This window comes from Hakea prostrata, chromosome 5 (assembly GCF_041222555.1).
Source record: "Hakea prostrata isolate BN-2017 chromosome 5, UWA_Hpros_2, whole genome shotgun sequence".
In the NCBI taxonomy this organism is placed as follows: Eukaryota; Viridiplantae; Streptophyta; class Magnoliopsida; order Proteales; family Proteaceae; genus Hakea; species Hakea prostrata.
Window position 1 is genome coordinate 46,412,211 of NC_142604.1, and position 16,515 is coordinate 46,428,725.

The 16,515-nt window shown below is 38.3% G+C and overlaps 1 protein-coding gene across 1 annotated transcript in view; it reads left to right on the forward strand.

Annotated features, from left to right (window-relative positions):
- The window catches only part of LOC149016148 (rho GTPase-activating protein REN1-like), a 117,931-nt gene that overhangs the window by 60,215 nt on the left and 41,201 nt on the right, over positions 1 to 16,515 (forward strand). The window contains exons 14-17 of the mRNA XM_089157275.1: positions 2,457 to 2,700; positions 11,320 to 11,605; positions 13,475 to 13,779; positions 14,039 to 14,088. Coding sequence (XP_089013401.1) covers positions 2,457 to 2,700; positions 11,320 to 11,605; positions 13,475 to 13,779; positions 14,039 to 14,088 — 885 coding nt within the window. The remainder of the gene's footprint in view (positions 1 to 2,456; positions 2,701 to 11,319; positions 11,606 to 13,474; positions 13,780 to 14,038; positions 14,089 to 16,515) is intronic.

The following is a 16,515-nucleotide window of genomic DNA, read 5'->3' on the forward strand; positions in this document are numbered from 1 at the left end:
CAGGGAGGCTGCCCTAGCTAACCATGCTCACTTTTCACTACACCTAGGCCATAGTGTAGTGTGTTGCATATTTTGTTGGGGAACAGCTAGCTAGCATTTATGACATAAGGTTGTAGAATCCATGTAAACGGATAAAGAGAGCATTTTAAATTTCCCATATTATGAAAAGTACAAGCTGGGCAGTGGAGGACTATGAAGATCACACGACAATCCTACACATAGAATAAAGTAGACCTCGAATGCATCTAAAAACTAAAGTTCTGCACTTTGCTTAGAAGTGAAGTGAAATGAAAATTGGCATTAGTAAAATGAAAATAAACTATTCAATTTGGGGATCTAATCGGAAGTGACGTGAACACAGGGTTCGCCCCCTGGCCAAAACCTTGGAGTGGGCCCCAAGGCCTCTCCAAAGTAGCAAAGCTAGGGCAGGTCGAATCCTCCAAGAGGTGTATTTTGGTCAATGTCACCCTAATTATCTGCTGGAATTAATCTTCAGAATTTTATTCTTGATTTTCGGGGTCTTGTTTTGTTTAGAAATCTTGGTTTGATTTGTGAGCTGAGTCCTTGAATCTTTAGGAGTCCTTTAAAGTAGGACTCTGTAAGTCTAATACTTCAAGAAGAGTTCCTTTCCTTCATGTTCGAGTCTCAGTGTCTTCTTGGTTTGATTTGTGAGCTGAGTTCTTGAATATTTAGGAGTCTTTCTTTAGAGTAGGACTTTGTAAGTCTTTTACTTCAAGAAGGGTTCCTTTCCTTCATGTTCTGAGTCTCAGTGTCTTAGGGAATCTATTTTCAAGAAAATTCTATTAGTTTTGTTGAAGTTAAAGTCTTTTAATTGTGTGGCTGAGATAAAATTTGACAGAGATCCTAAATTACAAAAGGATTCCCATGTAGATCAAAGTCTTTTAGTATAGCTATATGTAGCCTAGTCATTTCATTGTAATCTTAAAGTCTGGTTTAATAATTATTGAAGAATTGCAGCCAAGAATGTGTGCCAGGGTCCTTTTGAGAAGGACCTCACGGTTATCAAGAGCTCTCTTATATTCATCAATTCTGTCCTGCAATTCTGGCGAAGTCCAGAAATCTCCTCCTAATTTCTGCACACAAGTAACATCATCTCCTCATCCCTTTCCCTTCAATCACAGAAACCCCAGTCCCCTCCCTCACCTCCCAAACCCATTGCACAACCCCACATTGCCCCTTCCCCTGTTTGCGCAACCCAGAAAAACCTTCCCCCTTGCTGTTGCACACTTGGCAGCACCCTCCCCCACCCCTCCGATACCCTAGAACCTGTCCCCTACCCCCCCCCCCCCACGACTCACCTGAACTGTTCCCCCACCTCTCTCCCCTTCCCCCTCTCTTCCCCATTCGGCTACCCTCCCAACCCCCTCTGACTTGTGGCAGATCTCAAACAAGAAAAGAAAGAAAAGAAAAGAAAAAAAATGAAAGAAAGAAAGAAACAATGAAATAAAAGAGTACTGAAAGATTTCCCAAGATCCATCCAAGAACCACCACTTTTTCTATCCAAACCTTTTCCCATCTCCCAAAAATGTTTTGGAGATCCTACCAAAATTAAACCAAATTATCTCTTCCCTTTTCTTGCCAATCCTATGGTCAAATTTATCTCTTGAGATCATCCCATGGTGTAAAACCCTTACCTTTCCCTATCAACCCATATCAATCTTAATTTGCCTCTAAGAGCTTGCCACAACTTCCTTAGAAACCCATAGACATTCCATAATATTTTAGACTTATTTGTTGGATGATTTTGGGCTAACCCCTAATTTTAGGGAAATCAACCTAGGAACCCTAACCCTAAAATTGGGTTCTCATCAGGAAGTAAAGTTGATGTGAAGTGATATGAAAACCCTGTAGAGTTGACAGCATGGACCCGCTAATGAGGAAATCAATCGGCATTCCCTGAAAAAAATTATATATGAAATATTTGGTTAAGAATCTTAAGATGAAATTATACTCAACATGAAAAAAAATCTGAACCCACAAAGTTTTAATTGTATCTAAATGGATGGAAATCAACAAATGATTTCAAATTTAATCTATTCTAAATTTCTAATATACTTTTGTCTATTCTCACTTGTTCCCATTTTCTCGCTTTATTTTATTTTGAGTACGAAAATTATATTCTCATCACTTATAAACAAATAGAGCCTAATTATTGACACCAGCTACGGCCACATCCCTTGTATGAAAAAAGGGGATTGATGTGCAACCCAGTTCAATCAGCACAGCAGCCAAATCTCAACTATACCGAGAAGACTGAGAATGAATTCACTTATGTCATAAGGAGTTTAGGGCCACCTTCATAATCCTCATGGGCACATGCTACTTCTTGCTGTGCCTCTGTAAGAAACTTATGTATTGCTTTTTCATCCTTCCATCCTTAACAGCAGTTTGGGAGTTATTGAAACTGTCCTTGCAATTTTTTTTTCTGGGTGCAGAATACTTAAGATGATGAAAGCTGTGGCTTCTCACAAAGCTGAGAACAGGATGAGCTTGCCAGCTGTTGCAGCTTGCATGGCACCCTTACTTCTTCGTCCTCTTCTTGCTGGAGATTGTGAACTTGGCAATGATTTTAAAATGGGTGGTGATGGTTCAGTGCAACTTCTGCAAGCTGCTGCTGCAGCTAACCATGCTCAAGCCATTGTAATTACTCTACTTGAGGAGTACAACAACATATTTGAGGCAAGTTTCACTTATAATTTCTCAGTGAGTTACTCTTTACTTAAATGGACATTTTTCTTTCCATTATGTTCATTGCACTCAATTTCTGCTACTTTTTATGATAACTTTTGTTGTATGAAAAGAAAATGCTTAAACAATTCTTTCTGTTTTTGGGATGGGGCATTAGTTTCATATAGTGTACAAACTTTTCTCTATTCTCTTTAAAATGACATGCCACGTGGAATTCTTTACTCCTCCCGTATACATGCTAGTCGATGCCTTCCACTGGATGGGCTGATTTGATTATGATCGACCATTTTCTATTTGTGTTATGGTAAGGAAAGGAAAACGAAGGGGGAAAAATCACAACCAAAAGAAAAAAAAAAATAAAAAAAAAAAAATCTACAGAAGGAAAAATGAATGTTTAACAAGGGCCAAATCACAATCTAAAAACCTAGTATGACAAAAGGAAAAACAATCAGTTTAATTGACTATTTGGCATCGGCTTGAAATGAAGGAATGATGCATGCATGGTCATAGAATCTTCAATAAGAAAGAATGAACTAGTCAAATTATACAGTTGTTGAAATAAGAATACATATTGCATTAGACCATTAGGGTATCTATAGTTGATGATGTAAACCAAACACTAGGGTTTAGCTTGTAGGGATGTTGCCGTAGATTTAGGCTTACTGCAGGATCCTCTCTCAGGGAACCAGCAGTCTTCTAATGCTGTATATGCTTGTAGTAGGAGATTCTGTGGAGGAATTAGGGTTCAAGGTGATAAGGCAATGCCCTAGAAGGGTTTGGCCAGGTTTAGCACCAAAGGAAATTGGGTTTAAGGCTTGCTACTTTGCTGATATTGCAGTTTCAGGTCTGATAATGTGATTAGGTTTAGCTTTGGAGGTTTTAGGGTTTAGGAAGAAGGTTGCTAAGGTTTGGCTGCTATTGTAAAGTAGTTTCACGTTTTAGGTCTTGGGAATAGAGTTGAGGCTTCTGTTGACGTAGGATAGGGACTGGTATGGTTAATTGATGTGTTTAGGTCAGCCCTAGTTGAATTAGCTAAAGTTTAAAGAGTCCTACTTAGGTTAGGATTCTTGGGACGGGGTTGGGGTGGGGATCAAGTGTGGCTGAGGGCATGGGGAAGCTAATCCTAAGAGGGTGAGGGGATTGGAGTTAGGGTTTGAAGATAGGTGTTCTAGGGTTACGTAAAAATCTGGCTCTTGGGTTTTTCTGGGTTTACTAAGCTGCCACAAGTTAGAGAAGTAGAGAAGAGGAAGAAAGGGCAAGGGGAAGAGCTGTATCTATTGTTTAGGGTTAGGGGAAGGTAGGGGATTAACTAGAACGGAATGGGAAGGGGTCCTAAAGGTGCTGCAAGGGTTTGAGTGGGGCTGGAGATGTCTGCGATAGAGGAGAAGGGTGGGGGAGGTTTGCAAGGGCTAGGGAGGGGGAAAAGGGCTGGAATGGGGAAGGGAGGGGCTGTACTTGGGATTGGAGATAGGCTGCTGGAAGTGTTGAATGCTGAAAAGTTGTTGGAGCTTGAAGACAGTGGCTATTTACTCACTCTAATACCACCACAGACCTCCCAAAACGAAGCCCACGACTTCTCCTCCAAACACACAAATTCTATTAATCAACTCAACTTGCACTCCCAGGGAACAAGCTCATTGTTGTCTCTTGGGGTCTCAATTCTCCTTTCCACCCTTCCTTTTGAAGGTTGGCTCCTTCTTGTTCCCTTGTTTTATATTTTAATTATTTATTCATCCCAAAAAAAAAAAACTCAACTTGCACTTATATAAAATGGAGGCTTTACGTTTAACCTCAATAAGAAATAGACTAAGACTCAAACTAGGAAACCTGATTGACTTCAAACTGACTTACTAAGTCTAATTAGGACTCTGACTTGACTAACAACTTCTCATGTAAACAATGGCTCTATCATAACCGACTATAGACAGGTCCAATTACGGTTCTAAGAGTAGATAAGGAGTCCTAGTAAAAAGTAGACTTAAACAGGGGATCCCAACACAACTAGGAAGCACACCTTGACAAGGACTTTGCAATAAAACACAAAAGAATGGTCCAAATAATAAAATAAAATTAGATATAGGTTCCAAACAACTAATTGAACTTGATGGGACCCAAACCTACTACACCACAAAATTGGCAAAATTACCAAATTGGAAAAATAACCCTAGGCCCTTGGAAACAGTTTGTGTTGCCTTAAGGGTATATTTATAGCTTGTACATGATAAATTTTATACTTGGAGCAAGAAATAAGCAGTAGTGACCAATCTAGTGCGGAGGCAGAAATTTGGGCTATGACCCATAGCATTGGTGAGCTAATCTAGCTTCATAGGTTGCTTTAGGATCTTGGAGTCTTAGTTGAGGGTCCCTATATGCATGTACTCAGAAAACCAACAATTGACATTTGCATGCCAATTCAACATGGTTGGACAAATCATGTTAAGATAGATTATCACTTTGTAAAGAGAAGTTGGAATAGGTTCCATTTGAATTTATTTATCCTGTTAGACAATTCGCTTATGTATTGAGTTACAAGAATTTTAATTCTATTATTAATGTGGAAATAATTGAATACTTTACCCCCTAAGCTTCTTATTTATAATAATGTGAAAATTACATAATTACATAATTACCCTCATTAGGAAATAAACAACTGACTAATAATAAGCTGGACCACAACTTATAATTGAACCAACCCACAAACCAACTGAACCAACCAACTCTCCTCCTCAAGTTGATGCATAGGTGTTAGTCATGCCCAACTTGCTCAAAGTAGGGACAAAGTCTCCTTCCTTCAGTCCTTTTGGTGAAGATGTCGGTCACTTGGTCTCCAAACCTCACAAAAGGTATGCATATCAACCCTTGCTCCAACTTTTCTTTGAAAGAAAAAATATGTCTATCTCAATATGTTTACTACTATCATATAGTACTAGATTATTGGCTATACTAATTGCAGCCTTGTTTTCACAATACAACATCATGGGGCTTGTAATATGAAACTCAATATCTTCTGATAGACCCTTCATCCATAGAAGCTCACATACTCCTCGAACCATGGATTTGTACGTGGCCTTTGTACTTGACAATGTCACCACATTACTTCTTACTTCTCCAAGTCGCTACACTGGCCCCAACAAATGTACACTATCCTGATGTTGATTTTATATCAGGGGAACTAACCCAATCTACGGTTGTATATGCTTCCACTTTCAAATTATTTGTGGGTGACAAGAGTATTCCATTTCCTAGTGTAGACTTCAAATGTTGACTCACTAGGCTTACTGAAAAAGCAATGTTGGGCCTAGTGGGGGATAAATAAATCATTTCCCAACCAGCCTCTAATATCTCCCTTTATCCACTGGTACTCCCTCTTTCTCTTTGAGCTTAATTCCTGCTTCAATTGGAGTATCCACTGCTTTACATCCGAACATTTCTACTTTTGAGAGTAAGTCTAGGATATACTTTCTTTGGGATAGATAGATGTTTTTTTTGACCTAGCAACCTTAATCCCCAAGAAGTATTTTGAGTTTTCCTAGATCTTTAACTACAACTTCATTGCCAAGGCTCTTTAGTTTTTGTATCTCTACACATAGACGATAAGAAGAGTAATGTGAGTTCCTAACCTTTTCACAAAGAGAGTATAGTCAGCATTACTTTGCTTGTAACCAATCGATATCACAACCTTTTGGAGGCATCCAAACCAACACCTTGGGTATTGCTTCAACCCATCAATCAGCTTCTTCAATCGACAAATCTTCCCTTTGGTTTTGCTATCAGAGAAGCCATGTGGGATTTCCATGTAGACCTCTTCTTTCAATTCTCTATGCAGAAATGCATTCTTTACATCTAATTAATATACATCCCAATCTTCATTCACAACCACTGATAACAGGACCTTAACTGTATTCAATTTTGCAATAGTGGCAAAGTTCTCTTGATAATCAATTCCATAAGTCTAGGTGAACTTCAACTTGTTGACTGAACCATCCATGTTCTGTTTGACCACAAACACCCACTTACAACTTACCGATTGTTTCCCTAGAGGAAGAGTAACCAACTCTGGAACACCATTCTTCTTTATAGATAGCATTTTCTCTACCAATGTTGCCTTCTAATGTTTGTGAACAAAGGTTTCCTGCCAAGTCTTTGGAATAGATGCACTACATAAAGAAGATATGAAGGCTTGGTAAGAGTCAAACAAAGAGTCATAGGAAACATATTTAGCTATAGGATGTTGAGTACATGATCTAACTCCTTTGCTAATAGAAATAGGAAGGTCAGAAGAAGATACCTTAAGGGAACTTATAGGACCTGAATTTGGATCAAGAGACTGAAGTGGTAACCTTTCAACCTTCTTTACATGTTGCTGTCAATTGGTTTTCTTCTTTTGATAACTTTGCACATCCTTGCTCTGATCAATTTGCTTTTAAAAGATCTCAATGGTGTGCTTCACAAGAGTGGTCTCCCCCTAGATAGAATTGTACAAGGTTCAGAGGAGGAAATGGAAGACTGAGTGTCCAAATGCTCCCCCTACTTAGGATCTCTTCTTGAATCTCTAAATAGGGCTGAATTGGGTTTGGTGGGTCTCTACATGTGACAGGAATGTCCAAAGTGAGAAAAACACCTCTCCTTTTAGAGTCTCCCTGAAGAGGTGTATAATAAGGGAATGTCCAAACTCCAAAGTGGGAAAGAACACCTCTCCTCTTGGAGTCTCCCCCTGGAGAGGTGTATAATAAGAACTAGACTCATTAAAGATCATATTCAATAGACACAATTGCCCTTCTGGAAGGAGGATGGTAACACTTTTAACCCTTTTAAGTAGCAGAATACCACAGAATAATGTAGTGGGGAGGCCACGAGGTTCATACTTACTCTTCTAGGTCGAATTCCTGGCATGACACACACAACCAAATATTTTTGTAGGAACTATAAAGGAAGATGTCCTTTGAAGAACCTCATTGCAACATTAAAAGCTAAAGATTCTACTCGGCATCCTATTCATGAGGTAGGAAGCAATGAGAACTACATCACTCCAATATTGGCTGGGGACATTCACAGCAATCATAAGAGAATAAGCAATCTCTAAGACATGCCTATTCTTTCTTTCGGCCACTCCATCATGGGCCGTTGTATCAACTATCAACACAACTAGTCTGGTGTATTATGCTAGAGTCAGAGAGGCATCTCTGAAATTCTCTTTCACTATATTCGGTTCCATCATCACCATGATTCATGATGGCATTGAATTGAGTTTTAACCAAGTTATGAAAATCTTTAAAACATCAAAAAAACTTCATTTTTGAGTTTTAAAAGATAAATCCATATGGATCGAGAATGACAATCAATAAAAACACAAAATAGCGATGGCCAAAAATAGACATAGGTCTATCAGGCCCCACACATCAGTATGAATTAACACAAAAGGAACTAAACTTCTATTATTATTAGAAGGCAAATAACTTGAATGAGTCTATTTAGCAAAAACACAAGCTTCACAAAAAAATTCCCTATGACAAGATGAAACTGAATCGGGAAATTTTTTTCTTAGAGTTCCTATGGGTGGATGTCCTAGCCTATAATGCCGCTGGTGAAGGTCTGACAAGTCAAATTGATTTGATGAGGTGTAGCAAGCATAGCAGAAGAAGAGGCCCCATTAAGCTCCAATAGGTAAAGCCCTTTGTCTAGTTTACCACATCCAATTTCTTCCCCATTACCAGATCCTAGAAGGCACAGTAGAAAGAAAAAAAAGTTTACTTTACAGTTCAAGTCATTGGTAAGACTACTAATTGAAAGAATGTTAGTAGAAAAAGATGGAACATGTAAAACTGAGGACAAAGAAAGGGATGGTGAATATTGTATGGTTCCCTTTCCAGCAATTGATGAGTACGAGCCATCAGCTATACGGACCTTCTCTTTCCCTGAGGTAGGTAAATAATTTAAGAAAAGGGAAGTAGAACCTATCATAGGGTTTGTTGCTCCAGTATCAATAATCTAAATAGAGTAGAAAGTGAGGAAGCATGGAAGCCTGAAGTAGCAAGGTAGGTGTTCATATGTGCAGCTGAAGGAGCATTGGAAGAGATAACGGCAGCGGTAGAAGATTGTAGAATGCGCCTTAGAGCAAGCAAATCTTCCTAGGAAAAGCCGATATCTGTAGTAGGTACTACAAGAACAGTCTCTAAATGATTAGCCTTTGGTTTGCCCTTCCTTTGTGCTCTCTTTTGTTCAAAATCAGTAGGCTTTCCATGTAATTTCCAGCATGTGGCTTTAGCATGGTAAGGTTGTGGTAGTGTTCACACATAACCACATCTTTGGTGGATTCAGTTTTTGACACCATACTTATATTCTGAAGAGTAGATTTTTCAATTATTGATTTGTGCAGCATAGACAGGAGATGACTCTCCTCACATTGAACAAGTGCATATGATTGTTCCAGTGTAAGAAAAGGAGAACGTCTGAAAACTTGCACTTGGATCTAATCATATTCCACATTCAATCTAACCAAAAAATTACAAACCCGAATTTTATCAACGTGCTTCCTATAGGCAGCCACATCGTCAGGATTAATAGGGTGGTAAGTCACCATAATGATCCAACTCTTGCTAAAGAGATTGTAATGTTGTACAGTATTGTGCAACGGTCAACTTCTTTTTTGTAGTTTCAAGGAGCTTTTTCCGTAACTCATAGACTTGTGCATCATTCCTTATCTGTCCATAGATTTCTTTAGTGGCCTTATAAATCTGGGCTGTTGTGTCAACTATCAAGTAATAAATATTCCCAGGCAAGATTTGAATGCATAGAATTCAAAAGGAACAACATAATAAGAGATTCGTTTGAAATCAACTTATCTTGAGGTGTGCCAGCAGTGATGGTTTGGTGGTAGTGCCCATTATATGGCCAACAAGTCCTCTCCCTGCATTTGTTAGATAGGTGGAACGAGATCAGATCAAAAAATTAGTTCCTTCGAACCTGACAGAGCGTGCTGGAAGAGTTGGATAATTTTCTGGACCTGTTGGAACAGTAGTAGCATCTGATGATGCCATATCTCCAACCAGATCACCGCAATCACCACATAAAAATATTTGTAAAAGAAAAAAACAACCAGTAATCTGTCCAAAAAATTGCTTATGATTGAACCTGCTGTTCTTCAGCCTTCAACCTTCTGCAGTATTTGAACATCACATGCGGAATAAATCTTCAACGAATTTTTTTTCTTTCCATAGAAGTAGAAGAAGGGACAGCCTCAATTCCTGCATAATTGCCTCATAGATGCTGCCTTATAAGGAATTAAACAGACAAGGAAGAGCCGGCAATGGAAGAAGTAGCCAGCACAAGAGGAAAAACGGAGAAGGAAAGAGGTGGGGATGGCTGTCGATGATGGTGGTGAAGGAGGGGGTGGGTGTTGTAGGCAGAAAAGAAGAAAGAAGAGTTGTCATTGGCAGAAAAAAGAAGAGAAAAAAGAATTGTAGGCAGTGAATTTGCTTCTTGCAACTCTATTTTTTCCATGGCTCTGATGCCGTGTGGAAATAATTGAATACTTGGATGATCATTGTGACACCCCAAGCCTCTTATTTATAATAATGTGAAATATACAAGATTACATAATTACCCTCACTGGAAAATAAAAAAATAATAATAAACTGAACCACAACTTATAATTGAACCAACCAACAATTAGCAAGTTGGGCACGATCGACATCTATGCCCCAACTTGAGGTGGAGTGATGTGATACCGGTATAAGAATACATTTTGCCTATTGGGGTTTAGTTGGTGTTGCCCTAAGGGTACATAGTAACTGGTACTTCCTAAGGTTATTAATGAATAAAGTGGACTTGTGTCTCATTAAAATATTTAGTTTGCCAATTCCATCTATGATGAAGATGAAGAGAATAAGTGCTTTTGGGAAAATTTTGTTAAAGCAGGTATTGATATGTGAAAGGGTATTGGTGTTGCTTTGCTACATCATGTTGCAGACTCAACTGATATCTTTTCCTCCCTTTTTTTTTTTTTTTTTTTTTTTTGGGGGGGGGGGGGGGGGTGGGCAGGGCAGGGGGGGGGGGGGGGTTGTTTATATGGAGGGGAAAATGTGCACGTGGGTGTAACCTTTTGATGGTGGGGAAAATGTGCACGTGGGTGTAACCTTTTAATGGTGGGGAAAATATAACTTGGTCCAGAATCTTGCATTGTAGCAACCTCAGCCACATATGGTCCAGCATGAAGGTCTGTTCTTTGATAAGCAAAATTAAAAATTAAAAGACAGTCTTGCCATGGCTGATAATCAAACTTAGTGTTGCTTAATAACATGTCATTGCAATGGCAATAAATATGTCAGAAGTAGTTCTGGCAGGTCCCATGTTCCAAAATTAAAATATTTTTCTGACTTTTGACCCATACTGAGTGAAGCCATCTATGAAGTACGTGATTTTGATTAGTCATTCAACTGAACTGGTTTGGCTTTGTGAATGATCAACAGGAGACCAAAAATCAGGACTATGTCATAGATAGACTAAAGATAAGAAAAACATTATTTATAATTTTGTTTCATTCATCTTTGTCAGTTACCATCTTACCATATTTTTTTTTATGAGCTTTGTGAACTTATAGAAGTGTTGCAGGATGGCAAGCTCCAGGATGGTTCCTACTCTCCTGAGTTTTACTCTGATACAGAAGGGAGTGGCTCTGAGGATGAGGGGGCTAGTTATGAGGATGAGGAAGTCACTGATGATGATGATGAGTGCAATTATTCACAGCATGATTTTCAAGCAGATGCAGAAGATGATCCTGATAACGTGTCAACTGGAACTTTCAGTGAAAGCATTGGAAATGGAAGCAACAATATAAATGATTATGAGGCTCGTTCCTATACTTTGACATGCAAATCCACATTCATGCACACTGACAGTATGATGCATTAGATGGGTTAATTTATGAGTAAACAGACTTGAATTCCTAGGCTTCACTTCAGATATGACCATGTGGCTAGGTTATCCCTGTGCGTCATTTGACAGTGACCATTTCCCCCATTGCTCATTTTTTTTCTACATCATTCTGGAAATTTAAGTGTCATTTTGAGAGTTGAAGAATTTAAAGTCTATTTTGGGTAAAATGGTAAAGATATAATCATCATGATTGAAATGATCATGGATAAAAGCATACATCTGCAATATTGTGAGGAAGAAGATTGAAACTTAGAATCAAGGATCCAGACCTTAGCTCTGAAGCATGGACAAGGTAAAAAATATCATCAGTGGAATTGAAAATTTGTTTTCAGAATTCAAAAGTTTTAACTGTTGAAATTCTCAGCTTATGGATGTAATAAACAAAATGGGAAATATTAATTGCTGACGTTTTGTAAATGATAAAGTTGCATAATTGCCCACTTCTAAACCTCTGGGTCAGCGTGAAACTGCCATTTGAAGTGTGGAACGAGAGGCAAATTGACTATAGTACTGTCTATCAGGACGGTGTTCAATTTCTTACAGATTATAACTTTACTTTTTTAAATTAGAACATTTTGGCAAGTGGTGCATATCAAATTGGGAAGGGTAGGACAAATGGTCTTCTGCTGGACCTAGTGCTGCAGAGTATAAATTCCAGATGGAAACTTCTTTGGAAGTTGGGACCCTGATTTTCTGCATAGATGGGTCCCATCATCCTCTAGCCACCCATTAACGTAAAGACCTTATAGAGTTTTCCCTCTGACGGAAAAAAGCTTAAAAGAATTATTGGGGTACTCAAAGATGGGACAGAAGAGTTTTGTTAAATTGACCTCAGCTATAAGCTTTTCCCAAATCTCTGGGGTTGGCTACATGCACCTGTTTAAACCTTTCTTTCTTTTATCTTTTATCTTTTATTTTTTATTAGTGTTAACCATATGCAATTCATGTTTCCTGTCACCATTCTCGTGTTTCCTCCCATGTAATTCACTTTCATCGTCCATGTGCACCCACTCAAATGATTAACCCTCAACTCATCATCTATTAGGGGTGCCTAAATTATTTCATATGCATTCGTTTATTTTCCCTGATCCAAGAGTGCAATCTTTCCATCTTAATATCTGCATTCCTCATTTTAGTTACACTTGTTTTATTTATTTGTTTCTTTCCCACCAAATTCTCAGCTGCATACAACTTTTCTTGTCTCAACACTTTGTTAAAGTTTCAAATGCATGATCAAATTGAGACACCATAGTTGACGTGTTAAAATTGGAAGGGTGCTCTATATATCCATTGATCCAAATAAACTGCTTTATCTTCTATGTTGCTCAAACCTATTGCTCATTGCACCAGGCCAAGCATGACTTCCATTGCGTTTCTTTTGCCCAGATTCATATGTCTGGTTTTGTACTACTACTATTGAAAACTGTCATGTCCACATGAAGCTCTTAGACAGCTGGAAGCTTTTGTCATTGTCAAGCGAGATACGTGCTTTGCTCAATATTATTACAATTGAGGCTGAGGAGGTCCTAGCCCCTTAATTCCAGTGTGATTTTGAAATTTGATGGTTGAAGCTTAACTTGTCACTAAAATAGGTTCTCATGTCCAGTGAGTATTGTAAATTATGCTTGAGGCCGGTTTTAATTCTCTGTTGGTGTCTCTCAATTAATGTTCATATCATATGATTTATGTTTTATGTGGGTTACTACTCATGACACTGCAACTCTGTTTCTTTTCTTGTGTTCCATACATCTGCATGGTGTTTCCTGCTTTCATTTTGGTTTTATCTCACATCAAATTTATGATCCTCCTTTGAAGGTTCAGATTTCTGAAGGTTCTTGCAGTTATGAATCCGCAATTGAACCTCAAACTTCAGTGTCTCAGGATTTTTATCTACAGGATGCTTGTCAACAACGCAGTAACAATTTGAAGAGTGAAGAAACTGTCATTGTGGCAGTATATGCTACTCAGTCTTGTGAAGGTGTCCCTGCCTCAACAAAAGGAGGTATCCCTGCACCAAGCAGTCCAATGCAAAAGGAAAAGGTTAATGATTGGTCTTCATCCTGTTCTACGTCTACAAATAAACAGAATGAACCTGTGCCTTCAGCCAAACGTCCAACTGTTTGGGGTCGTACTTCTGTGAGTACTCATTTTCTTTTTGACTATATGATGTAGAATTGCATCCTTTACCTTTTATTCTTGGATCTTGATCATCAGGTGGCCTCTTGTTTCATAGTGTCTCCAAGATGTGTTGGGCTTATTTGTGGTTATACTCTTTGTATCAGTGCATCTGGGATATTCCAAATTACAATGTTCCTTTTACGTTGTTTTACTTGTATCAATTTAAATGGTCAACCAGTTGCTATTGTTAATCATGGTTCCTTTTCATTTTTTCCAGGCAATAAAAAACCTTTCCCCAGAGTCCATTGACTATCCAGGCGAAGACGAGTAAGAAATACATTGATGATCAATTTGAAGTATAGGATTATGTCCATTTGTTTGAGAGATGTTTGTATGTTTTTTATGCATCTTGTATACAGTTTTGATGTCATTGTATGGGATGATGATGTTGTTGGCACATTTCCATTGTTTTTGGGTTCATAGTTATCCAGGCAGCAAGCTGACCATGGCATTAAAGAGTTTATTAAGATCAAGGCGATGCCAACAAGGCAGCAAGGCACTCAAGGCAATCAAGGAGTTCTGATGTCTTGAAAACTACGCTTTGACTGATTGATTTTTTTTTTTTTTGTGGGGGAGGGGGGGTTTAGTTCATGGATGTCTAAGATGATTTAACTGTGATTTATCAAAATGAACACAGACAAATCTAGAAAACAAGTGACTGGGAATATTAGTGCAAGATCGGTGTGAATGCTGGATGAAATTAGTTAGGTTTTTATGTGCTTTCCTTTTGTAGACGTTCTTTCTCTGTTAGTGAGGACCTATGCATTGGATACTTGAGTGGCATTTTGGGCTTATACCTTTATGAGCCTTTGAAGACTGATATTACTTACATATCTATTGCTTTTACATCCCAATATGCCAAAGTTTAAAGTCGTCTAACTACTCAACTCTCTTTTCTCCCCTTCCAAAAAAAAAAAAAAAGGAAGAGAAAAAGAAAGAAAGAAAAATAAAAAGAAAAAAAATCAGTTCCACCCTGTCTTTTAATACAGGGGTATATTTTGTTCGAATATCCTTGGGGCTATGGGTGAAGCCCCACATATAAAATAGTAATCCCCACCTTATATAAAGCTACCAGTTCCCAAAAAAAAAAACAGAAAAAGAAAAAAAGTAGTATTTATACACGATAGATGAGGAAAGCCATGTCTAAGGAAATAATAACATTGGAGAAGAATGGTACCTGGAGACTTGTTGATATTCACAAAGGAAGAGTTCCTGTTGAGTATAGGTGGGATTCTTGGGACTACACTATCAAGTACAAAGCAGATGGTATAGTGGAAAGACAGAAAACCTGATTAGTTGTCAAAGGCTGCAGCCACCAAGTCTATGGGGTTGACTACAAGAGACATTTGGTCCTGTTTCCATTCATTAACTCAATGGTCCTTTTGTCTGTGGCAACAAATAAGCTTTGGCCCTTGTACCAACTTGATCTCAAGAATATATTTCTTCATGGTGACTGAAGAAGCAAACTGTATGCAGCCTCCTCCAGGATTCAAGGTTCCTACAGCTGAAGGGAATGCTTACCTCCTAAAAAAGGCTCTATATGGGATCAAACAATCTCTTAAGGCTTGGATTGGAAGGTTTAGATAGGCTATCCTAAATATTGGCTATTCCCAAGTCAAGCTGATTGTTCCTTTTTCATCTGGGGAGACAACAACTCTCTTATGGCTCTCAATGTCTATGCTGTCGATATTTATCTTTTTTTCTTTTTTGGGTACTGGTAGCTTTAAATTAGGGGATGGGGGACTGTTACAAATACCACTATCAGGGAGAACTGAACCCTTGACCTCTTCACTAAGAGTTTTTGGTCATTGCCAACTGAGCAACCTTTGATGGTTATGTCGTTGACATTCTTGTTACTAGGATTGATAGGGTTGAGATTAGTAGATTGAAATCATCTCTGGCCCAACAGTTTGAGATCTAAAACCTTGGTCCCATGAAGTACTTCCTTGGGATTGAGGTGTCCAAGTCCAAGAAGGGCATCAATATTTGCCACTCCCAGCGGAAGTTTTTGTTGGATTTGTTGAAGTAAATAGGGATGTTGGGCTACAAACCAACAAACTCTCCAATTGATCAAAACCATAAACTAAGTGAAGTTATGGCTTTGCTCTCCTTAAGGTTGGCCAACACCAGAGGTTGATTGGCAAGCTTATACTTGTCTATAACTCAACCTGGCATTTCTAATGCACTTAGAGTTGTAAGCTAATTTATGTGTTGAAGTATACGCACTTTGGGGGATTTTACTGTTCATAGTACTGTTCACGTGAACAGTAAAAACATCACGTGAACAATAAACTCTATTTTACTGTTTATGGTACTGTTCACGTGAACAATATTTCTATTTCTAATATAGAAGTCATGCTACATAAGTTTTTGGAGTTTTTAGAAAGCATAGTTTTATTTTGGTGATAGTTTCTATTTTTGAACTTTCTATTTAGGAGCTAGGAAGTTACTAAAGCTGTATTTTTTTTGTTTCCTTTTTCTAGAGGACAATTACTTGTCTCTCAAGTTGTATTAGATCCATTAGAAGCTATAAACAAAAGGGCTCTGTGATTCTAGACTCTTTAACTAGAATACAAGCCTCTTCTACTGGTTCTTCATCTCTCTTCTCTTCTTCTTCTTCTCTCTTTTCTCTGTTTAAGTTCAACTGCTGTTTTGATTATTTAAAGCTTGTTTTCTAATATGGCATCAGAGCTT